The sequence below is a fragment of the Gadus chalcogrammus genome, chromosome 1 (assembly GCF_026213295.1).
Source record: "Gadus chalcogrammus isolate NIFS_2021 chromosome 1, NIFS_Gcha_1.0, whole genome shotgun sequence".
Lineage (NCBI taxonomy): Eukaryota > Metazoa > Chordata > Actinopteri > Gadiformes > Gadidae > Gadus > Gadus chalcogrammus.
Genome location: NC_079412.1, coordinates 18,516,647 through 18,541,440, shown reverse-complemented (window position 1 = coordinate 18,541,440; position 24,794 = coordinate 18,516,647). Strand labels below are relative to the sequence as shown.

At 42.7% G+C, this 24,794-nt stretch overlaps 4 protein-coding genes across 7 annotated transcripts in view; 2 read left to right on the top strand and 2 right to left on the bottom strand.

Annotated features, from left to right (window-relative positions):
• Positions 1–1,958, top strand: part of LOC130385460 (protein kinase C and casein kinase substrate in neurons protein 1-like) — a 33,788-nt gene extending 31,830 nt beyond the window's left edge. For all 3 annotated transcript variants that reach the window (XM_056593970.1, XM_056593984.1, XM_056593976.1), the window contains one exon: positions 707–1,958. In XM_056593970.1, the coding sequence (XP_056449945.1) occupies positions 707–816 (110 nt within the window). In that variant the 3' untranslated portion in view covers positions 817–1,958. The remainder of the gene's footprint in view (positions 1–706) is intronic.
• Positions 1,959–2,812: 854 nt separating this feature from the next.
• Positions 2,813–9,730, bottom strand: LOC130385480 (SAM pointed domain-containing Ets transcription factor-like). Of its 2 annotated transcripts, none has more exons than XM_056593989.1 (6): positions 9,413–9,730; positions 6,447–6,873; positions 5,608–5,805; positions 5,082–5,117; positions 4,747–4,881; positions 2,813–4,429 (listed from the first exon to the last, which is right to left on the bottom strand). In XM_056593989.1, exons 2-6 carry the CDS (start codon positions 6,853–6,855, stop codon positions 4,251–4,253), a joined length of 957 nt encoding a protein of 318 aa, XP_056449964.1. In that variant the 5' UTR covers positions 6,856–6,873; positions 9,413–9,730; the 3' UTR covers positions 2,813–4,250. The 2 variants fall into 2 exon arrangements, with proteins under 2 accessions (XP_056449964.1, XP_056449971.1); XM_056593996.1 differs by having other exon boundaries at positions 6,447–6,865.
• A 3,950-nt stretch (positions 9,731–13,680) lies between these two features.
• On the bottom strand, positions 13,681–16,413 carry LOC130385440 (protein ILRUN-like). The gene is made up of 5 exons (XM_056593945.1): positions 16,148–16,413; positions 15,077–15,231; positions 14,757–14,954; positions 14,317–14,642; positions 13,681–14,117 (listed from the first exon to the last, which is right to left on the bottom strand). The coding sequence occupies exons 1-5, from the start codon at positions 16,303–16,305 to the stop codon at positions 14,085–14,087; spliced, it is 870 nt and encodes a 289-aa protein (XP_056449920.1). The 5' UTR covers positions 16,306–16,413; the 3' UTR covers positions 13,681–14,084.
• The window catches only part of bltp3a (bridge-like lipid transfer protein family member 3A), a 24,210-nt gene continuing 14,943 nt past the window's right edge, over positions 15,528–24,794 (top strand). Inside the window, exons 1-9 of the mRNA XM_056593936.1 lie at positions 15,528–17,172; positions 19,639–19,801; positions 20,425–20,463; positions 20,682–20,773; positions 21,175–21,364; positions 21,711–21,851; positions 22,356–22,526; positions 22,815–22,995; positions 24,256–24,342. Of these exons, the coding sequence (XP_056449911.1) occupies positions 17,129–17,172; positions 19,639–19,801; positions 20,425–20,463; positions 20,682–20,773; positions 21,175–21,364; positions 21,711–21,851; positions 22,356–22,526; positions 22,815–22,995; positions 24,256–24,342 (1,108 nt within the window). The 5' untranslated portion in view covers positions 15,528–17,128. The remainder of the gene's footprint in view (positions 17,173–19,638; positions 19,802–20,424; positions 20,464–20,681; positions 20,774–21,174; positions 21,365–21,710; positions 21,852–22,355; positions 22,527–22,814; positions 22,996–24,255; positions 24,343–24,794) is intronic.

Genomic DNA, 24,794 nt, shown 5'->3' with positions numbered 1-24,794 from the left:
TGCAGGCAAAAATACACCACTACATTCACGTCACATTTGCTTTTCTCCGTAACAGAGCAAAGGAATGATCATATTGTTTGTGAAAAAATAAATAAAAAATGATCAAAAGAAAAATGATCATATGATAATTTTTTGTTGCTCAAAGCCTTCTTTCCCATTGTAGGCATTAACAGTTAAATTCAAATGTCTCTGCTCAGATCTGATCTTGTGCCTTAACATGGAGTCGAGGCTCAGAGATCAGATTTGGGTTGGATTTCTTTCGGATAGAAGTCTATTTTTTATCAAATGGGGCCAAAGAATAACTGCTTTGGGCCACTTTAACCTTGCCATGTGGGTGTGACCCTAATCACAGAAGGTGTGTTCTGCAGGTGGCTGCAGATCACCGGTACTCTGGGCCTTGTATTGTCAGGCTACTCTATCGACCCTTGCAGATAGCAGTGTTTAGTCAATAATGGATGTGTGAAACACAAATTACAGGAATTTTGAAGCAATTAGCCCTTATCTAGCAGCCCTTGCTCTTCAGCAAGGGCGGTATAAAGCGGGTAAAACCAGTTCTGTGACGCCATTTGCAATTTGAGGACAAGCTGCTACCTAAAAAGAAAAGCTAAATGTCATATTTGATTGAGGGATCCTTAACAATGACCCATGAAGATGAGTATCAGCCATGTGTCAAGCTTGCTTATTAACGGATTCATTCACTTCACAGGGGATGAGCTGACAAAGACCGAAGACGAAGATGACCAAGGCTGGTGTAGAGGTCGCCTGGATACGGGCAAGGAAGGACTCTACCCAGCCAATTACGTCGAGCCTATCTAGACACGTGACTGGACGGGGACCTGCCATTGGAGGCAGCTTGAACTGTCGCGTCCAATTGCACCGCACATAGCCAGAGACTTAAGAGCAACACATCCCTTGTCCGACTGATGAGCCAAGCAGTCTTGCCGAAATAAAAACTTAGTAACCTAAAAAGACGATATATCGGTATAATATATTTTATCAAGCATTTGGGGTGGGTGAACATAAACATTTAGGAGATAAGAGCGTCGGCGGTTATAGCAGTATATTATACACACTCCAAGCATAACAGAAAGCCATTGCAGGGATACATTTTGCTTTATGTAGCTGTATTCAATATAATGGAGCAAAATCTGAACATGCTTGCATTGTGGTTTTCTTGTCAAATTGGGAGGACAATATATTAGATCATACCTATTCTACAAAGACAAGCTTGTCGAACTGCATTGTGTATATATATATATATATATACAGTATGATGCCATTTCTCTGTTGCATTTCAATGCCGTGTGTGTGTCATCATTCTTACATTGGGAATGCTATGTGTTGTTAAAAAGTAACACAAATTGTATCCTTTTGGTGATTTGGTCCGATCCCCTCTTTCCAGTGTGTGCAGTGCTCTGTGTTTTACCTGTTTCAACGCTAGTTTGCATAGCAGCATGCGCTATGCAACACGCATTCCCCGTAACCCAAGGCCACGTTTAGACTACAACTTGATGCAACAACTGTTTTTGAAAATGCAAAGAAATGCAAAGAAACGTCAGTTTCTCCTTTGCGGCATGTGCTTCTGGACATATCCGACCAGGCCTCACAACACTTCTAAGGGAGGCCAGTCACGTTTCCTCATTTATTCTGTTTCATAGTTAATCAAATGTCTTCAAATGTCATCACATTTGTTAATTACATTTAATTTCTTCTGACCGTATCGTCATCATCCTGATCATCCCTCCACCTCCATATCGAGAACGATTCTGTCGTCCTGACAGAAGGTTTCATTCAGGGTTCAGCCCGTGAAGATCTCAGTTCCTCCTCATCCTCTTCCTCCTCCTCCTCCTCTTCTTCCTCCTCGTCCTCCTCTGTCTCGCTTGGATTGGTTCCATTGCTGCTATCCTTGAACAACACCACGCCTCCTCATTGTTCAGTCTATGATGATGATGATGATGATGATGAAGATGATGATGACGATGATTATTGTTCTTTTCTTTGGTTGTTTTTCTGTTAATTTCTTTCATTATCAAGTCGGATCAAGTCATTGACACAACAGAGCGGAGGTGATTCCACAGCATAGGGGACGAGGGTCCGTCTCGACGACGCTTATGGCAGGAACTCGCCTCTTGCAGAGGGAGCTGCGTAGTCGATGCCCCAGTACCCCTGGTCACCCCCAAGACGGGCCTCCAGTCAACATGAATGTACTAGTGTGTGGGCTGCATAGAGGGCAGGTCGTCTCCATGTTGTCTTCCGTTTGTCATTTAAAAAAGAAAAGAAGATATATAGTGATATGCTGGCCTGTGTCCTCGCTGAGCCAAAAAATGACAGGAGCCCATCAGCTCCCCCTTTCTCACCACACCGCAATAACCCCCACATCACACAGTGTAGACGAGCACTAGGCCAGTCCATCCCCGTCTCCCATGTATCCTATACATGTGCAACACGTTATGGCCTAAATATTTACAACATGCAGAACTTGATGTTATTCCATCGATAACCTGATAACAAATAGGCATTCGATTAAATTGAGTTCTTCAGCAGACACGGCAACACCAGTGGCAAGGAAACCTCCCGGAAATCCTCCAAGAGAGAGAGAGAGTGCGTGTGAGAGAGAGAGAGAGATCCTCTGTATTTAGTTGCCCCTTTAGTGGTCGTACTTCACTGGAATCAACAGTGCTGAGGTGTGTCAGCCGTGTGTGCGGTGGGGGGATCTTAGCAAAGTGGGAGCAACACCTCGACTGTTCACAAGCTGTGTCTTAGAGTAGCTGTCCAGCCTAGCAAAAACAACTCCTGTCACTAACCTCTCCTCTATCTTCTTAAAACACACACGCCCACACACACACACACACACACACACACACACACACACACACACACACACACACACACACACACACACACACACACACACACACTCACACACGGACACATGCACATAGACACAGACGCACACTCATACACACACACGCACACACATACAAACACGCACACGCATACACATGCCCATACATCGAACACACACACACACACACACACACAAATATATACACAAAATTTATTATCAACACTAACCGGTTGATCATTTTTTTGGTCAAAAAAATGTCATCTTCATCATCCAGTGTGTATGAGTTGTGTACATGTTCTAGAAATATAAAAAGAAGAAAAAAATGCGATTGAGTATACAGGCAAAATGTAGTGTTATACATGTAAAAGTGTTTCATTAAAAATAACAATGGAAAAACATGAAATAATAAGTACCATATTGTATGAATTTCATCACGATGGAATTGTCAATGTACCATATAAGGGCGTGACGTCACCCTCACGCCGTCAGATTTGTATATGATGATGTAATTTAAAGATTATATTCTATTGTAACTGTACAACTGTGTTGAGTTGAAAATGAAACCTAACTATGTTGAGGCAGTAAAAAAGGTGTATATGTAAATGCTTTTTTATGTTGATTATCTTCCTTATGCACACAAAGGGGGAGTGACAACAGTCCATGTTGTAAAGACCCTATATTAGCAGAGTAGAAGATGTATGTTCATAGTTAGTGATGTACTTTTATCTCCTAACTGGTGTAGTGCCTGTTCATCTTAATGTAACACAAACTCCATTTATCAAATATGCATAAAGATGATAATGATCAGTGATAATATTATTAGTGAAAACCTGAATCAAATTTGTTGTTATGGTTGTGGATATTGCGATATTGGTTTAAGAGGAGAAAACAGGTTTGTTGAAAAATGCAATGGTGTCCGTGTGCTTCTTTCATGTCCTTAGAAATATTCCCAGAGGATAAAATCTGATTTGCATTGTATCATATATTATATGCCTGTGATTGATTACTCATGAGAACTGAGAAATGCTTTATTGTTTTAGACAATGACCAAATATAAAGCCAAAAGAATTGTGCAAGGCACGGCTATCTACTAAATACCTACCTTCTTTGGAATTAGAGCTTGAAAATACAGTGAGTCACATATCCCTCCCCTCTACACAAGGTAACACAAGGTAAAGGGGGGAGAAAAAACAACAGAAAAACCAAGTGCCATTCATCAGGGATTAGTACAACACAGTAAAAAGAATAACAACCCATTATTCTGATTGAAAAAATCATAACAAAACAGGCAGGAGTGCATATCTTTCTAGTAGGCAGTCTTTAAAATCGAAAAATAAGAAAGAGTTATTTTCCTTTGTCCTTTCCTGTTTTCCTTTTCTGAGGCTCCGCTGGACACACGCTGTCATACAGGGTTCACAAACTGGTACACCAGCCTCCGGGAAACCTCTGGCTTGCGGATAATGCCCTTCTTGTAGTACTGGCGTATGGATCGACTCAGCTTGTCATAGTTCATAGCTGGCCGGTTCTTCCTGATGCCCCATAACCTGGCCACGTGAGCTGAGTCCTCTATCTTAAATATCCCTGTGGGGCAAGGAAGCAACATGGGTTCAACTTGTGTGTATAGAGCCTGGGCCTTTTCTATAGATGGTTCTTATTTTGTAAATATAGTATAGATATTATATTCTAGGGTTAAACTTTAAAAATGTTCACAGTAAAATTACAGTAAAGAGCTTGCAGCAGTTTTGCCAGTAAGGTACTAGATTACTGTTCGAATTTCGCTGTCAATTTACATCAAAGTGTTACAGTGTTTGGTTAGAGTTAGGGTTAGAATTATTTTTTATAATTCCTTCATATTAAATCCCCTTCAGTTGACCAACGTCTCCTCTACAGCCACTGACCTTTCTCCTTGTTGATCCAGCGGATGCAGAAGCTGTAGTTGTTGGGCTTGAGGAGCAGCTCCCTAAGGAACTGCCACAGGTGGATAGGCTGGCTGGGGTAGTGAGAGACCACTTCTGACCACGCGTTATCACCACCTGCAATTAATGGCGCCCAGATAAGGGACATGATGGAAAATCATTTTTACGCCCAGCAAGTACAACTTTCATCATTGTTTGAATGCATGTGGTTTTTATTATCGCACACTTTTATCAGTTCAATTTTGCAATTCATCACGGATATAATACAAAGCCGAGCTGTTAGACTTTGCCCCAGGAAAAGCTTTCTTTCTACTTACTGGATTTGCCTTCTCCCCCTTCCTTCATACCAGCAGCTACAGAGAGTAGGGACAGAGTAAGTGATCAAGTGTCAAACCATCACATTTAAATCCTGACGTTGTGAATTATAACAATCATATTTGTTTCAATGCCATTTAAAGGTTGAAGAGCTATTATTTGTGGTAAATTTGTTGGAAATGTCATAGCCCTCTGCAAGCCATTAATAATTGAAATACACTGTGTTTCTATATGACTGGGCCTGCCTCTGTGTGAGCCAAATAAAAAAGGTTAATCAATCAGGGCCTCTCTTTGCTGATTGGTTTGAGGGAACCAACTTGCCATTCAATCACAGGTGAAAGACCAACGCATTGAGAAAAGTTGGGATCCAAGGGAGGGGATGTTATTTTGATCGTTTCAAAATCTTGCTCTCCTCTACTCTTGCTCTTCACGACTCTCCATACTCACTCTTACCCATAGCAGCTTTAAGTCTCCCAATTCTAACTCGGCTTAACAAGATGCGACTAAAGCCGCAAATTAGCATCCTACCTGATTTCCAGATGTCCAGGTGAGCGTACAGCATGTCCCCACACTGCATCGAGCGCTGCCTGAAGTCCTCCTCGCTCATGGAGCACAGGTCCTTCCCCGTCAGCTCCTGGAACATCTTACACGACTGGGGCAGTCTGTAGAGGTGCTCCGTCCACAGCAGCCACTTTTGCACGTGTACGCAGCTCCAGTCCAGGGGATCTTCACACACAGACAACACAGAGGTTAATGGAAGTGATCCTCCCTCACAGTTAGAACCTCTTATGTGGCAAAGCAGGTTTTGCGAAAAAAAGTTTAGATATTCGTGAGTTACCTAATTTAGCCTTCAACTTCTATGTAAAATATAATTAAAAGGAGTTGCTTGTTTGATTTTTGGCTCCTTCAGGCAGTCGACCACTAACTGCTCTTGACAAGCACGGTTGAGTTGAATTGAATGAAACAGCAGTATGCTAATACAGTTTAATAGCACTTAAATCCTTCTCCCCTCCAGCTCTATTCCATTCATCACTACTTTCATATACAAATGATACACATAGTCATATGGGAAACATCATTGTGGAAGAATGAAACTTATTTGACCACAGGTAAATTAATATCCAATGGAATTTAGTTATTTTAAGGCAAAGTGTATATTTTGTCATCAAAAACATTCGTATCTGTGCAGATAATAACTTTTTCTGGTAAATCATTTGGCTTGAAAACAACTACAAAGCGCCCTCCATAAATGAGAGTGGTCGGCTGTCCTTCAGGTATTTCCACAGACAACAACAATCCTTTGCGTTGCGTTGTCTGTACGTCTGTTCACACACGAGCACACAGCTCACCGCGACAACCCTCCTCACCTGCTTCAATGTTGAGCAGCTTGCAGGCCGTGGCGATGTCCTTCAGCACCTCTCCCACCACCATCGTCTGCACCTGCTCCAGGGAGCCCTCCTCTGCCTGGCCGTCCAGCAGTGAGGGAGAGCTGCTGCTGGGACTGCTGTGGACCACCTCCCCCAGTGCCTCTGCGGGGCTCGGGCTGTGGGGTGCGGCCTTCTGAAGACAGGGCTCGTCTTCGGCGTCCATCGCCTCACTGCATGACTGGAAGATGTCCGGCCAGCCCAGCTCCGGTAGTCCCAGTAGACTGCGAGACGGTTTGACGTCCCCCGGGTCGTGCCAGGTCCCCTCGGGGTCGGGGGGTGTGTGGGGGTGTGGGGTTACGTTGGGGAATTGCGGGGTGTTCCCGATCTGCTCACACACTGTGCTCCTCATGCTTGGGTGTCTGTGGCACTGGCGGAGAAGAGGAAGAAGAAGAAGAAGAAGAAGAAGAAGAAGAAGAAGAAGAAGAAGAAGAAGAAGAAGAAGAAGAAGAAGAAGAAGAAGAAGAAGAAGAGAAAGATGAGGGCAGTGTTTGCAAGGTGCATGCAGTGAGTCACGGTGCATTGACAGCTGAGCTTGTTGATTTCAATAGCAGCCTTGTATCTGTGGAGCCTGACACTGGTTCGATAGGCTCTCGCACCATCAATGTATAGATTTAGGTAAAGAGCAGTAGGTAAATCAACTTTACATTTGAATAACGGTGCTTGTTCAGTGGGAAGGTACTTGGAAGTGAATAGGTCAATTTAATGTCACTAATATAATTGCATACGGCTTGTTTGCCTGAACTTTGTATTAAATACGCATGGAGTAAGTACATACAATACATGTTGATAATCCTACCAAATATTGCTGATACAATTCAAATTCAAGGGATTACTGTATGTCTAACTGATTGTCCCAAGAAAGTGCAGCCACAATTGGCTTTGACACTATGGCTTGATATGAACCAGAATCTCAAGGAAAGGGTGGGGAGCTGTCTCGTTCTTGGTGCGGAGTGAGTAGACTGCTCACTGAGCGATACCGTATCGCCGTGGTGAACTGGTCAACAAAGCTGCATGTTCACATGCAGCAATTACAATGAAACCCCCAAACAATGATGAAGCACTTTCCGCCAACGACAGCAAAACAAATGGCAAGCCTAGAAGAATGATGTGTGCACACTATATTTGGCAGTATCAGTACCAGCAAATGTGTTTTTGTATTTTGTTTTGTTCCAACTAGTTTTGTTGTAACCTTTTCTGTTCATCCCTCCTCTCCCATCGCTGTACTGTTTTGTTGGTTTCTCTGTCGTTTGTGTCTGGGAGACTTAATTGGTTAATTGGTGAATTGCTGTTTGTTGTTAAATGAATTGCTTCGGCAGGAGGCAGCTAGCAGCCCTATAGTTCAATGCCAATGACAACAGATCAGCCTGTACAAAGTCATCTATTTGCCTTGATTTAGTTTTGGGTGTGTTGTTTTGCCAAATTATTAAACGTATTATCCTTTCAATTTCCTTTTCGGGTGTATTTCAGTTATTGCAAGCTGATTTGAAAGTGAACAATTAGATGTTATTTGAGAATACTGTTACCCCTGGTCGTCACAAGCATCATAACATTCAATCCTGGACTGAAATAAACTGAAGAAAACTAAGTGACATATATCAAACCTGAAAACCTTCACATAAAAAGTTTTTAATTGAGGCTGTGCAATCTATTTATAACCTTTTCCGTTTTTTGGAAATGCCTCCCAGATTTACGGTTAGGTGTATTTAAATATATGTAAATTATCAAGAGATCAATTCTCTAAAAAACCAACCATGTCTATTATATTTTTTTCATACTTCAAATAGTACATCTAAAAAATAAAAGCTATTAAAACTCCCTTTCAACTTTTCATCTATATTTCCTGGAGGCAGGAACTGTTGAAACTCTGAAAACCTGCTCTTCTGGCTGTCTTTCACCTTAAGCTAACTGGCATGCTGGAGGATGACAAGGTGTGTGTGTGTGTGTGTGTGTGTGTGTGTGTGTGTGTGTGTGTGTGTGTGTGTGTGTGTGTGTGTGTGTGTGTGTGTGTGTGTGTGTGTGTGTGTGTGTGTGTGTGTGTGTGTGTGTGTGAGTGTGTGTGTGTGTGTGTGTGTGTGTGTGTGTGTGTGTGTGTGTGTGTGTGTGTGTGTGTGTGTGTGTGTGTGTGTGTGTGTGTGTGAGAGAGAGCAAGGGAGCGAGAGAGTGATAGCGTGTTAATCTCTTGCATGCTTTGTTTAAAATGTGTACACATAGAAAATGAGTCATTTTTAGTTTTTTTCCAAACTGATATGGGATTCTAAAATTGTTGGCTAATTGTTGCTCACTGCATTCCTCTTTTCACCGGACAAAAGCAGACATTGATATCACACCTTTTAATTTAATCTTTATTCTACACGCCTATTTCGGGTGTGTGTGTGTGTGTGTGTGTGTGTGTGTGTGTGTGTCTGTGTGTGTGTGTGTGTGTGTGTGTGTGTGTGTGTGTGTGTGTGTGTGTGTGTGTGTGTGTGTGTGTGTGTGTGTGTGTGTGTGTGTGTTTTTGTGTGTGTGTGTGTGTGTGTGTGTGTGTGTGTGTGTGTGTGTGTGTGTGTTTTTGTGTGTGTACTTCCGCACATGCGTGTGCGTTTATGTGTGTGCATGCATTTTAAAGTTATGACAAATATGAAGGAAGCAAGGTATCGAAAAAAAAAATCTTCATTCTGATGCATATCATAAGGAAACAACTGTTCTTTTCATGAACTCTGCTAATGTTTTGGCATTTGTGTGGGGATTTTCGTGTTACCATAAAATGTTACCATAATTAAATATATTTTTTATGTTATTAAAAAATGCAACACAGATATAGGTGCGACTACAATTTTTTTTAGGAAATCACAGAATCAGGAGAATACAAGACAATGACAGAAAAAATATTGACAGAAAAATAAACTAAAAAGGCCATGTAAGCTCACCTTTTTGAGTAGTCAGGGTCAGAGGATGTGCGGTGTGATCCTCAACACCACGACCAACAGGTCCGCCTCAGGGAGGGAGTTCCTCACGAGCAGTCCTCTGTCCTCCACCAGAGAAGACGGGTGGTTGAGAATAGGCCCAGACGTGTGAATGTCAGGCCTGGCAGGGTATCACCCTGTGCAGAAGAGGTGGTCAAAAAAAACTGGAAGCACAGCCTTTCATCATCATCCTGCTCTTGCATTTGAAGCTCTCGCTCCAGTTTCACTCATTCACTCTGTCTCTCTCTGAGAGAAAGTGAGAGAAACTCTTTTGGGCTCACAAGAGAGTCACACCACACCGTATCAATGCTGAACAAACGGGTGTGTCCTATTTAGTAGGTTTTTAAATGGCTACTTTATGCTGGCCTGGGGCCATGTATGAACTGAGAACTCCTACTGAAGGTTCCTACTGAAGTTTCCTCGGTACTCAAAGGAGATTTCATTCTCGGATGCTGGGGTGTTTGCTTCCTTTGGCTGTGCTTGTAGGACCATTAAAATGGAATAATTCACATCTTTGATGGCTTCTTTTCTGACGCTGTTAATAATACCTGAGAGAAACAAGGTGTCAGCTGCTGTATAGCAAGGAATAGTAGTGGATGATGTTGGTGTAAGTGTGAAAAGATCTGGTGTGTTCACAACAAACGGCCCGGATTTATTAGCTCACTGAAAACCGATGATTAGATGGATAATAACATTCATTTAATGTAATTTCTACAGACAGAAATCTTACATTTGAATCTGGTGAGTTTCAAATTGGATGCAAATCTTTGATAACCTCCACCTGTCATTAAATGGACCTTTCCACTGTAGACATATATGATCTTTAAATCCACTTGCTATTGAGGGCTATATTGCTCTTTTTAGGTCAATAGTTGCCATTATAATTCGTCTCATTATATTTTCTAAACCTGTTCTCAATCTAAATAGTGGAAAATACTTCCACTTCCAACAATTAAACAGAGTGGACACACAAGGGTATTTATAGCTGCATTAGCAGACTTCAGGGCCAATCTGAACAGCGTCACAAATTGTGCTCCTTGTAGAGACACATATTGAAAGTAGAAGGAAGGGAGGAGTCGGTGGGATAAAAGGAGTGCAATGTTTGGTTAGCCTAAACAGCTCTGTTTACCCAGGAGGGTTGAAATGTTGCTGAGCAGTTTCTAGCCTGCATGCAAATTATGAAAGCAATAAATATACTTAACAGAAATCAACAAATAGAATGAAATCTATTGTTGAGTAAAATGTAATTTAATGTAATGTAAATGTAATGTACATTTATTTGCAAAGCACATAAAAAAATATAAAACAGTTGACCAAAGTCCTATAAAAAAACAAGAAAAACAATAGTAATAATAATAACAGTAATAAAAATGCTAATGTAGGTTAGAAGTTGCCACATTGCAATGAATCAATCAGGATCAAAGAACCAAAAGATGAGATAAAGATGAGGTAAAATAAAGGTTAAATTAAAGGCAATAGAGTAGAGATAGGTTTTAACCTGTTTGTCAAAAGTAAGATTAGTATCCAGTATTACAACCAAGCTTCTTATATGGGACTTGACACATGGGTTGAAGGTGCTGAAGTCCATACCATTGGTGTTACAAGTAGTAACTGGTCCTAATAATAGGACCTCCTTTTGCTGCATTGAAGCCATCCAAGCTTTGACATCCTCCAGACAGTTTAAGAGACATTTAATACTGATAATCTTGTCCTTTCAGAGGTATGTAAATGTGTGTCATCTCGTCAGCATAACAATGGTATTAGATGCCATATTTAAAATAACTCACAACACACAAGGAGCATTAAAGCAGGAATGAGCGAAAGACAAGAAGTGTCTTATGAGCCCCTGCCTGAGGCTGTATGGTTATGCAGACAACTGCCAAGGTAATATGTGGGGGGCTTGGGGCAACAGAGCGGTTGACCAGTATCCTCCAGGATATACGATGCAATCAGAAAGGTCCAATCTTGGAACTTCGACTAAAATTGCTGATAATTACATGCTAACTGAAGAAAACAACAATAAGGCTTGTAGTCATCGCTTATGTAGGCTGATACTTAATTCATTTTTACATTTTATGTCATTGAATCTTTCATGCTCATTTGGGGCACATTACCCCTGACCCAGATTAAAATAGTGTCAAGACCTTATACATGTGTCGATTTTAGTGTTATACTGTCTTAATGGTCCAGAGACTAGACCTAGGCCTGCCTGATTATTGGGCCCATCTTCAAATCCAATTTTGTGAAACTCGAGAATCTAACCACTGAATCGTAAGACAATGCTCCACACTGGTGTATCAGAGCTAACAGCAGTCTATTTCACAATTTGAAGGAGCTGTGATCAATTGGAAGCAAATAAAAAAATGAAGCTAGGACAGACATTTGTGTAGATGCGTTTCTGTTTTGCACTTGACTGGTGTATATGTGTATTTTTTTTAATAATATCTAAATGAGAAGATATTCCAAAATCGGGGCACATAGGCCTTTAGGGATTATTGGATGAGCTACATTGGTGAAACCGTGATGGGCTCTTCATATAGCACTTGACAATTTTTGGTCATAATCTGCATATGCCTATATATTTAAACAGAAACTGTGCATCTTGGGAAAATGATGCATGACTCCAATTTAAATGACAATAGAAAACCTCTGGCTTGTGACCTCTGTTACAAGCCAAACAATTGGATTTGTAGGAGGAAACATATCACATCAGACACAATCATTTTAGTTATAATTTAATTTTACAAACTGTCATCCAACACACAAGGAGAGAAAAAAAAAGCACATATCATCTGTGTGGCCAGTTTCAGTCCAACACATGCCAACTGATTCTTACACTATCTGACCAATGAAGACCAATGAACCCCATCTCCTTTTAAGATGTAGAATTTAGCATTGTCCTTACAATCCCATGTTTTATGAATATGGTTCACCCTTACATCCAGGAACTATACATTTATTCTGTGCACAGCAACCATAAGCACTCCTAACGACGAGGCGTCTGTGGTATTGAAGATTTAAGATCACTTTTCTCCTGGGGCAAAATTAGCCTGCAACCAAATGAAATTAGGCTCTCTATGAAAGAGGGTTTATTTCAATTGTCAATCAATACTTATTTAGCGGCTGCATGAAGCCCTCAGGATCCATGTGTAGGCCTACTGGAACAACAACATGCCACAATGGGGCCTATTTGGCAAAAGGGGCCCCCACATAACTCAGTGCATAGATCTGACGGTTAGTGCAATTAAAGCACAAGAATAATAAGGTAAAATGTGTAGTCTAGAAGAGAATGCTAACTGATTCCAAACCTACAATTTATGGAACACCCTAGGAAAGATTTACTGAGGGACAAAATTAGAGTAAGAAAAAAAGGAAATTGAAGGCAATTTATCAATATACTTTGGATCGTTGATGTTTACAAACAATTCAGCCTATTTTACATTCACTGAATACATTCCGCTTCAATTGAAAGAAATATTTAAAGCTGCCATTTCCCAAGATTATGTGGTTTAACAGAATGCATGTGAATGTGATGAAGGTGGAGAGTCACCTGTGACAAACTCTTTATATTCTGGCTGATGCATTAAGGTATTCAATACTAACCTATTCAGGCTCAGTTAAAATATGTTAGATTGGGCAAAAGAATGCTCATCAAAGCTTTTGTCTCAGTTTCAGCTTAGGCAAAGCTGCTTCACATTTATTGCCTGACAACAGGCTAAAAATGTCACCCCAGACACATTCAAATGATTTTGTTATAGTTGCTTTTTGAACATAGATGAAAACATTACATTGTTTGGGTGTTGAGGAAATCCCTTGTTTTGGAGAATTCAGTTGGACTAAAACGTTGATATCTTGCTCTCCCTAGTGGAGCGTCTTAAAATTGCATTTCACCACGTTAAAAGGTTATAAGAAAAGAATAGAGCAATGAAATTATTTAAAAAAGGTACATTCTATAGAAATAACCCGTACTAAGCAAATTGTCTAGATCATAAAAAAAAAAAAGGTGTACACAAGAATTGATATACAAAGTAAACAGTAAAACGGATGGTATCGTCGACAAAATGAGGCCATGAAAGCTCACAGATTTTGTTTGGCTAAATCATCTCAGAATTACAGCCAGCAGGTTTTACGTCAGAGCAGAAACCAAAGAATCAGTTGGCAAATTTAAATGGCTTTTCCTCCAATGCCTCTTTCATGTTGCACACACACACACACACACACACACACACACACACACACACACACACACACACACACACACACACACACACACACACACACACACACACACACACACACACACACACACAAAAGTTTTTTCTGCACTCTGATCACAACAAAAAAATAAAAAGATTTCAAAACAGCATCTCTCACCAAGACTCTCAATAGCACTCTTGTTTTAACTTAGCATTCACTCATGCATACAGTGGATATGAGGGTGTTGGTTGAGCTGTATGTCAGGAGCGGTGACCTCTGGATCCTCACAGCGTAGCTGAAGTGGGACGCTGGGGCTACACTGGCTGAAGTGGAGACTTTGCATAAAGTGTTTGTTGTGAAGCTCCAGGCTCCCCACCGGCTACAGATAAAGCCTTGGTGAGTTCGACTTCAGAGGTGTAGTGGCTCTCGACCGGGGGATTTAGTGCCCAAACGGATAGGGTCCCTGTATGCCCTGCAGAGAGAAACACAGCAAGTTCACCTAAAAGAGTCACACTCATCTAGACACACTAACAGACTTCAGTATTTTGAAGTGTGAAATCTTGCTTCTTCTCATCCCTGAATATACAGAAGGAGCATCTTTTTCGTCTGATAGTGCTGTGGTTGATGCATCATTCCATGCATGGTGACAAGCTACGACAGGGGTGACCTACCTGGTTGTAAGTCACTACTGATAGATTGCTTTGGAGACTGTTGGCTGCTATATTCACTGAATTGTGCGACAGTCCATTTTGATCTTGCTGCAGAGGATTGGGAGTGGCCTCCCAGGGCTCCCCCGTGTCCTTCAGACTACTGTCGTCGTGGAGACCGCTGTCGGTGCTGCCGGGGTATCTGGTTTTCTGCGGCGAGGCGAAGGGGTTGTAGTCCCCCTCCAGGCTGCGGTTTGGGTGCGTGTTGAACTCCGTTTGGAAAGAGGACAGCTGCTGCGTGACGCCCAGCAGGCCCCCGACCTCCACACTCAAGATGACCCATATTACATCTGGAGAGAGAGACAACCGGCGTGTTGGGATGTGCGAAGGGATAACAGCCACACATGCAGGTGCATAGAAAGATCTGAAACATTTGTTTACCATGGGGATTTTATGGATCTTACCCCCAAAGAAGAGTCCGGTAGCCGTACACATCCTCCACTGGCCCTGGTACATTGCAGGAGCCACAGGGCTGTGCATCTGCACGCTAACGTCAAACATTTCCTGGGGTTCTAGAGACCGCACCATTACCATGTTGACGTGGCCAAACTGATCCCCTCCGACGTACTTGAGGCAGACTCCAGGAGGCCATGACTCTGCACCTGTAGAAGCATAAGAAGAAAAATATTGTTCCTTCAAGTAAAGTGCAAGATGGTTGGCCGGTATTACAGCAAACCCTTCTGGAACTGGAGCCATTAACACGGCATAATTACCATTGACCTACCTGTGTTTTGTACTCTCCATGTCTTTGTGAATGGTGTATCTGGTGGAACAGACTCCCCTTCACCAATGGTCACATCTTCTACCAAGGACATACATGGCGCGTTTATGTTGGGGCTCTCAAAGTCGTAGTATGCCCCTATTGCAGCTTGTAGATTCCTGAAAGGGAAGGGACCAATTTGTTTATTAAAATGTGCAACAATTAAGAGTAAGTGAAAACAATATGATTTCAAAACAATGCATTTGGTTTTCATTGGGGTGCTCATATTTGTGGGATAATAATATATATATAGTTCCAATCTTATAAATAAATTTAAAGTTTTTACAATCGTGCATCAGAGATCTTCTATAGAATTTATGTTAAGGATTACGTTTAAGGTCGTTGACGATACGTAATATCTTCTTTTCGCAAAGGCTGGACTGGGCCCAGGCCATAAAGCAGCGGCTGAAGGCCCTTCCGCGACCAGCCACATCACGTGATTACTGGTACTACCAGTTTCTCTTTCGCTACAGAAACCGTGTACTACTGTTCGATCACTCGACGTGGTTACGTGTGTACGTTAACAGCAACATATTGTCCGTGTTTTCACATGATGAGATGCACATATCAGCCCCAAACGAGGCTACCTGGTTAACTGTGTGGTTACGTCATACGGTACGGTAGCTGTTAGCGTCCGTTTTTAAAGACGAGACCAGTCAGTAAAACAAGCTAAGGTTGGACAACGTGAACTATTGAACGCCTTGCCACAGTCACTAACCAAATTTTTGAGAGCAGCTAGAACAATGACAACCATCGTTGTCGTTTTAAATGTCCTCAAATAAAAGATACCATCGAAAACACACTACCCAGGACGAGTCCACCGTCGCTACCTGCTAACAGAGTATCGTGTCAACGCTGTCATTCAGCGCGGATTTAAGCACCCTGACAACGCTTTAAAGTGTAACATCGGAGGACTGGGTCTTTCAATTTCTTGGGTTCATCAGTGAAACTGGGGCGAGGAGTTTCTCGGCGGCTCGCTGTGTTTCAGCGTCCAGCCAACACACCCGGGAAGGCCCAGGAAGTCCCCGGACTCACCAGTTGGTCATGTCCAAGAAGAAGGCGCATCCCGCGGGGTTGAGTTGAAACCCGAGCAGTCTCTGAAACTCCGAGATCAGAGTGTCTTTATCTGAGGTACCCATGCAACTAAATTTTTGCATTAGGTCCTGGTCCAGGTCCAAGTCCATGTCCTCCATCGTGGATTTCCCAGGACAGAGACGGGGCTATTATCTAATTTAGTCCGAGGCCTCGACTTGTCATAACAAACTCAACAACACTGGAAATGCGCATGCTCCAGGATGAAGCGGTACTAAAGGCGCATGCGCCAGGATGAGAGTTTTACCCCAAAGTGAAAATACGCCCTCTGCTGATCTAGATTTTTTCAATTATTTATCATTAATTTATACGACTATATAAAATGATATAAAAGGGATGATGAATGTGTGTAGCCCCTAATGGTAAGATGGAGCATGTCAGGGTTAGATGGAACCAACACTATCAATGTTTATGCGGAATGCAATACATTATCTGAAAAAGATTAAACCAAACACCTAGAAGAACATAACACCAGTGCTTGTTGAAGATTTGTATTTAAATTAAAAATCATAAAAGCTCAACCCCTCCGCAGTGTTTTCGTTTCATCGTTAATACTAATAGTTATTAGTAAGTAGCAAAAATAACAGTACGAATTATTTGAGTTAGTTGAATTGGACTATACGACCTGTGCTTCCTGTAGTGCCCAGCAGGGGGCGCCACGCCACCTGCCGTGCGGCGGTGGCGGTGGGCTTGCTTCACGTCAAACTATTAAGGATGGGAGTGGACCGCCCGGACCCTGGCGGTTGGCGGCGGGTCGACGCTGACGTTAACTGGGCAGCGAGCAGCGGTGCCAGCCAGTGGCTACCAAGATGCGACGTGTAACGTTGTGTACAATTTTCCAGATGCCCGTAAGTTAGTGAAATTTGTCGTTTCGTGTATTTAGTCGCAAGCCCTGCAGCGGGGTCTGAACAAAAACACAAAGAAATGGCTGGGATTTTCAAGAAGCAGATTTTGAAACATTTGTCCAGGTAAGTGTCTTCTCTGGATCTGCATTAGCTAGCTAGCGTTGATTTTGCTGCTATATCGCCAAAAAATGCAAACACTCAACAGACGATGTCCTTATTGTAGCTGTTCAGTGTCTAGCCTGCATTTTTCAATCGCAAGATGGCGAGTTAACAACCTCATATATTATATGATGCTAAAAATAATACACAGAGGACTGGGCAGTTAGACAGGGGTCAGAATGTTGTCAACAGAGTCAACATTTAGTGTGGCACTTTTATATAAGCAACAATTTTACGCTTCTGTTCGACGATGGACCAAAATGTGGCAGTGAATTCCCCCGTTTATGTATTTATGAACCTAGAATTCAGACATGAAGACCGAGACACACTCAATGCTTAAGAATCTTTACCGACAATGTTGAAGGGATTGCAGAATAAAGTTGGCTATTTACAATAACTAGCCCTGAAACATGTACAATTAAACACCAGTGCCATTTTGACAGATATTTAAAAAGTTTCGTGCATTTTCATTTAGCATAGCCTACTGGTTTATTAATCCTGTATTGTAATATTTCGGCCATTCTTTGCAAAACGTTTTAAGGGGTTATAGGACATTCTTGGATTGGACCAGTTGGACTACATCTACAGTATAATATGTAAAGTGCATTAACTGGATCTCGGGCGATGGATGAATAGCTGCATTCTAAACACAATCCAAAAATAGCACATTCATCCTTAGCGTTATCTCAAGTGTGGCGATTATTTGCCTCAGGGTTGGGTAGACTGAATTTCAATCACTCATTCAAGAGGAAATCGACAAAACACACTTAGAAAGTACAGTGCAAAGTAGTGTTCATCAAATATGGGAGTAAATAACATCTGCCTGCCATGTTTACATATGGGGCCACCTACTACAGAATAGACATTTCAGTGGTATTGCCAATATCCTAATAACAGTAAACATATAACTTTTTACGTTTCATCAAGGGATTGTCTCTCTGCTCTACTGTCCCTTCCATTATTGGAGCTGCTCATTGGCAACAGTCCACCTTTGACCTGGTTTTGTAATGTAATTCTGTGTAATTCTCTGTGTAACACCTAATATTACTTATTTAGCCAAGACAAATGGTGACAAAGTTCTTTTTTCCATGTTCACCCAAGCATGCAGTCCACTCCTGCCATCAGGAAAAAATGTCTTTGTGGTGGTTGACCCCATGACCCGCTGCTGTACAGCTCATTTCTAATGTATCATATTACGTCATGCATGCTACATGCACGGTACCCACAGCCAGAAATCCACCCGAACGCTGACATGCTTCAGTGTTAAACACTCTAGTTAGATATTGCTTCTCTTGTTAGGCCTAATTCGAATGCAGGCTTGGGATCATGACTACTGTTGTGCAAGAGTCTGTAATTTACTGCCACTGATACGCCATGGAATTTTCTTATTCCTTAAGCAATGCTAATCTTAAATTAAGTCTCATCTGGGTTTATTTCACAGCCTTTAATAGTGTCGCAACAAAGCGTTAGCAAACCAGCCATACTATTTGCTAAATTGCTGAATGGGAGTTATATTGGAAGCTCTATGGTGACTGGCCCAGAAATATAAAATAACATGGGTTCTAATTTACATTATTGTTCTAGCAATCAGAGCACTGATAGGTCTAAGCATGGGCTTTTTGTGTGGTTGTGTTGTTGTTGGTCTAAAATTGTTGGTGGTAATCTTTATTTTCAGTTGCTCTCACTCCCTCAGAGCTCAACAATGTTGCACGGCCACATTTGGCTGCGTGAGATGTATGCAAATGTCTACCTGCTACTTAACCTGGATCTACCAATACCAGTAAAAGTTCACAGACAATTAAAAACAGATGGTTAAAGATCCCAGCCTTTAAAAATATGAATATTTACGACAGTAATAATACTATTACTAATTATTTACGACAGTAATATCAGTCAAAGCTTACAACTTAGCCCTGCTTGCATTGGTGCGTTTATTTTGTAATTTATTTCACATTGGGTTTATTTTAAATCACCTGTCTGATGACATGACGTCTATTGAATTGATACAATCATAAATAGAAGGTCTTAGGCTTATTCTTGCTGACCAGTATTTGAAAACAAAATATGACACCAGATACTGATGGGAATCTGGTCCAGAGGCTGCTGCCAGCGTACTAGAATGACTCATTTGGCTGCAGTACCGGGTTTTTCTTGCCCACAACTGTGAGCACTGGGCAGAAAGACTCAGATCTTGCAATGATTCATAACCTCAGTTAAATATAGACATAAACTACTTCATGTCCTCAGGGTAATTGAATAATCTAGTTAGCTATAGTTAAACTTCAATATTATTTCTTCCTCCTTAATTCTAGTTTATAATGAAGCAGTTTTAATCAGATATCGAGGCGAAGACCTCTCTATAAACATACCTACAGTCAGCCTGCTATTCTGCTCTATTAATCTCCTCCCACCGGCTGTTTCCCATCCCAGGTTCACCAAGAACCTGTCCCCGGACAAGATCAACCTGAGCACTCTGAAGGGGGAGGGCCAGCTGTCCAACCTGGAGCTGGATGAAGAGGTCCTGCAGAACATGCTTGACCTGCCCACCTGGCTTGCCGTCACACGGGTCTACTGCAACAAGGCTGCCATCAGGGTATGTCCGCTGCTAGTCAAACTGGATCTCAGGATTAGCTGGATGGGGTGAGGCTCACCCCCTCCCTCTTCAGTACGGAGCTGAGCGAATCACAACGAGTGGTTAGGATGTAACTGGTACTGCTGTGGTACAGCGCTGAGGTAGTTGAGTGTTATGTTCAGATAGGAGAACATGTGGTGTCCATGTTGCTGTTGTGAATGTGAGCAGAGCTAACAACAAGCCTATACTTCTGAGGATATCAAGACACAACCTACCACGTGGACGTATAAAGAGCAACATTAAATCTGGATGGACTGGTTATCATAGGTGGGCTATAATCAGGACAGCTTGATTTTATTGTTGATCCCTTTAATATTTTATCTTAGTATACTAATGTTCAAAATATTTGGCCTCATTATTATTATTCACAATAATCGGTAGCAGTGAAGGGGCTCACAATGTTAAACCTCCAGATAACGCTATAAGGTGTCATGGTGGTTGTGGTTGGCACTTAGGGGATGTCAGTTGTGGGTGAACTTGGGTACTTGCTGTGCTGAACACTCGCTGGTGAACGCAGTGACAGAATGCTGAAGCCGGTGTTTGTGTTTGACTCTGTTGTCCTTAACTCCCTGGTCTTTTTTTAGATACAATGGACAAAGTTGAAGACAAGCCCCATCTGCCTGGTAGGAATGCTGACCTATTGTCTTTATCTTGTCTTCTATGGATCTTTATTAATTTCTGAAATGTTCAATCTCTTTTCTCGTGTCTCTGTTACAATGTCTGGACGTTTCCCCGTCAACAGTTTATTTGACTGTGTGTTGTACAAAAAGCAGGTAACAATGGACTGTTTCATTGCGGGTTCTTGAATTGCTGGTCTGTTTCATGTCACTCATGTCATCAGTTCCTGGACAAAGTGGAGGTAGAGATGAGGACATGTGAAGAGCCCCGCCCCCCAAACGGCCCCTCCCCTATCGCCATTACAGCCGGCCAGAGGTATATGAAGTGTGACTTCTAAATAAGATTTGTAATTGTATACGGCTTGTACATCGCAGCGTCCAATCGCAAAGACTGCTGCCATCTTTGGAGCATAGGAGTATGAGGATATAAATTATTAGCTTGGTTGTAGTAATGTTTTGTTTTGGTCATTGGGAAATGATGTCATTATTGGGAAAACTTTGTTTTTTGTGTTTGAAAATGCCGCAGATTTTCTCATGCAGAACTGTCTTCCTTAGCCTAGGTTAGGGTATATGAACCGTTGGTCTAGAATTTAACAGTAATACAACTCTCAATATTGCGGAGGCTCGCCAACAAAAATCCAACAACGCATTCTGATGCTCCAGCCCTATCAATGACCCCTTGGCCTGTCATTGTTCCCCTCCCATCCAACCACCCAGCGAGTACGGCTTCGCTGAGAAGGTGGTGGAGGGTATGTCGGTGGTCATCAACTCCATCACCATCAAGGTGCACGCCCGGGCCTTCCACGCCTCCTTCGAGCTGTGGCAGCTGCAGGGCAACAGCCTCAACCCCAAGTGGCAGAAGAGCGACCTGCGCTACACCCGCATCACCGACCCAAAGAGGGGAGAGGTAGGCCAACTGTCCCCCATCGCAGGCTATATTGCAGCTGACAGACCAGCGGTCACCAGCCCCCCCGGGGCTCTGCCGCAGAGACCACCAGACTCAGTGAAGTGATTGCATTAGGGCCGACTGGTTCTTGTTTGTCATAATCAGCAGACTCGACCCGACTGTTTTCTGACATCGGTCTTCCCTGAACAAGCCCTAGTAATCCACTTTAACGGCAATGCGTCTTTCCGCCACGGCGTTGAATTGCATTGCTGCCCCCCTTTGCCGCGGGTTAAGATGTTAGTGCGCCTGTTGTGATCTGGCAAACGAGTCACGGGGTGCAGCAGGTGACCCCGCCTCTGTGCCCCAGGTGCTGACCTTCAAGGAGATCAACTGGCAGAGCCTCAGGATCGAGATGGACGCCATAGAGAGCGAGGACCAGGATCTGGGCACCACGCCGCTACGCCTCATCACCAACCAAGGACGCATCCGCATCGCCCTCAAGCGCAGGGTGAGGCCTGCTCTGTGATAACCCACGATATCCTCCTACTAAACCCCCCCACCATGAGAGGGCTGTTTTCAAATGCTAGAAGGATTCTACATTTGCTGCATTTGTGTTGCTTACTTTGTAGTCTGTACACATGCTCAAGTCAGGTTTTTGCCTTTTTAATAATTCATGCTGTCATTTAATTATTGAACTGATTAATTCCCAACCTGTTCATCGTGAAGAGTGGGGTCGATGCCTGCCTCTGATATGGCATCTCGGCAGTGTTTACCAGAACCTCAGTTGTGCCACTGGTTCCCAACCTTTGACTTCAGGTGTACCACTAAATTGTCTCAAGACCTTCAGCAGACCTTAAATGCATGTTTATCTGGTTTATCAACCATAAACTTGTCATACAACTCAGTGGCACAACCTGACCTGCATTAGACATGGCCGTTCCCGTGAACACAATCTGAATCAGCCATCTGACGAAAGGCCCTCTGCTCTCTCTGTGTGGCCGTATGGGTGCAGGCGAAGGACTGCCACGTGCTGGCCTCCAAGCTGCTGTTCATCCTGGACGACCTGCTGTGGGTGCTGACCGACTCCCAGCTCAAGGCCATCATCCACTACGCCAAGTCCCTCAGCGAGGCCATGGAGAAGTCGGCCCAGCAGAGGAAGAGCATGACGGCCGAGTCCCTCCAGGTCCTCCTCCCCCTCTGCTCCGCCCGGCCTCCCCTCTCCCGTGTCTCGTGGTTCTTCATGTTACCTGTCTGTCATGGCGTCTTGTCATCTATTTTTCTTGTCTCATGAGACCATTTCCTAAAAAATAATATTCATGAAAAAGGTTACATTGCAACTTTATATAAATAAGACTGATTGATAATATGATTATTGTAATGTAAAGTCCCATTTTTAATGAGCTATATTTCTTTGTTGTTGGATTTTCAGTGTATTTCCAGCCCTATAATAATGGTTGTGTCTGTTCTGCAGACTGCCCCACCTTCCCCTGGCATACACACCCTGTGGTCCGACTCCCCGCCCGCGGCCGGCGCCACCCCCAACAACACGAGTCAGTACTTTGATCAGTACGACGTCAAGGAGTCCTCCTACCACACCTTCATCTCCCGCTTGGACCTGCACATCTGCAACGACAGCTCCACCATGGACCCAGGTACCCTCGATCGTTGAACAAAATAGGTACTGTATATATGATGCATTTCGCTTTAATTGATTCATTTGCATTTCTTACTTTCCTACGGTTTGTGAAATGCCTGAGACGTAAATTCGTGATATTATAAATAGTTCGATACTCCAGACTTTGCCTTATAGAAAAGCGCTGTTTCCTCTTTGGGTGGGTCCCTCATACCTCGCCTCCGGTGTCCCGTGGTCATGAAGTTGTCACAAAAAGATTTGATGCCTGTCTTTCTCTTAATTATGGTCAGCGTTAACGGTGTTTCAATGGCATGGATTCCTATGTTGACGACGAGCATATGAGACGTATAAACATGTTTAAATCTCTTTTTAGGGGCGCCATAGTGCTCCCCTTTCCCAGAACGTGAGCTAAAACCAGCCACTTGCAATCACATTAACAGCGTTAGATGTTCCGTAATGATGTAGATTCCTCATTCCTCGAACAGGGGGTATACTTCAGCTGTAGTGAAGTGGAAGTGATCACAGATGCAGTGACATATTACTATTATTGTGCTCATATTCTCCCCATTTATACAGTAGAAAAAAACTGGTTTATTAAGATGCTGCAAACCATGGACCATATATTTTGTACTTTTTAGTATTTTTTTTGGAGGAAAGTAGAAAGAAATCGAGATTTCAATCGATAATTGTCCTCTAGTTTGAAAAAAAAGATTTTACTTTTAGGCCAGTCTTATTTGAGAGTTGTGAAGAGAGAGAGCTACATCCAAGTGCTGCATTTCAAAATCGATTCCCCGAACCAATCAGGGAGGAAATGCCCTGATTGGTCAGAAAGGAGCCGTGCATGATGTAAAATCTATATGGGCTCACACAGAGGCAGGCACAGTTAAATGGAAACTGGATATAATAGCACATTTTACTCACTTATAGCTGACAGATGACTACGCCATTTACTCAAATAATGGCTCTCAAATAGGACCATCAGCCCCTTTTTTAAATATACTTTTTGTTATCACCTCTTTATGATTAAAACTCTGATCGTGTGTGTCGGTTTGATTCAGCAGTAGGCCCTAGGTTAGTCTAAGGGACCTTTTAAAGCCACATCCATCCATTCATCCTTCCTTTGTCTATTCTCTTTGCCTGCCTGTCCTGGTCATGTGAGCTGTGGTTTAAGAATAAATTAGGTTAAGATATTCAGCATAGGACACTAGCACATCGCAGGGTCTCCTAAGCTGTGTTCGATGACCACCAGCCCGCGTCATGTGATTTCTCTTTCCTACAGACGAGCCCCCCCCCCCGGGGTCACAGGGAGCCATGCAGCTGACTTTCAGAAAGCTGGGCTTTGACTACTACCCCGTCCACAGACCTGGTGAGCCCCTTTCTGCTGCTCTCAGTGTGATCCAACTCTGGGCTTCCCCCCCTTCCCCACCTGACGTTGCTTTAATGCGTCCACTTAAAACCTCAGCATTGACTCAGGACTCTTTGAGTGCAAGCAGGATCGCCATTCATGCAGCCTAATGGCTCTGCAGGGCATGCCCACTGCTTTTATTCTCAGCAGAATTCCTTGGCTCTTGAATGTAGGACACCACGGATTCAAAGGTCCTGTCCGAGATCAACATGAAATTCTATACCGCACAAACTACTCCAAATATATTACAGATATTCCACTTGCTATATGATAACAGAAACGTTATTTTTACTTGATGTGCAATGTTCGAAGAACAGCAGCTGTCCCCCCACAACCTGGGATATTATTTGACTGCAGAGAGCATGGTCAGTGCTGAGTTTCTTAAGTGAAAGTTTGGTAAGAAAAATGATATT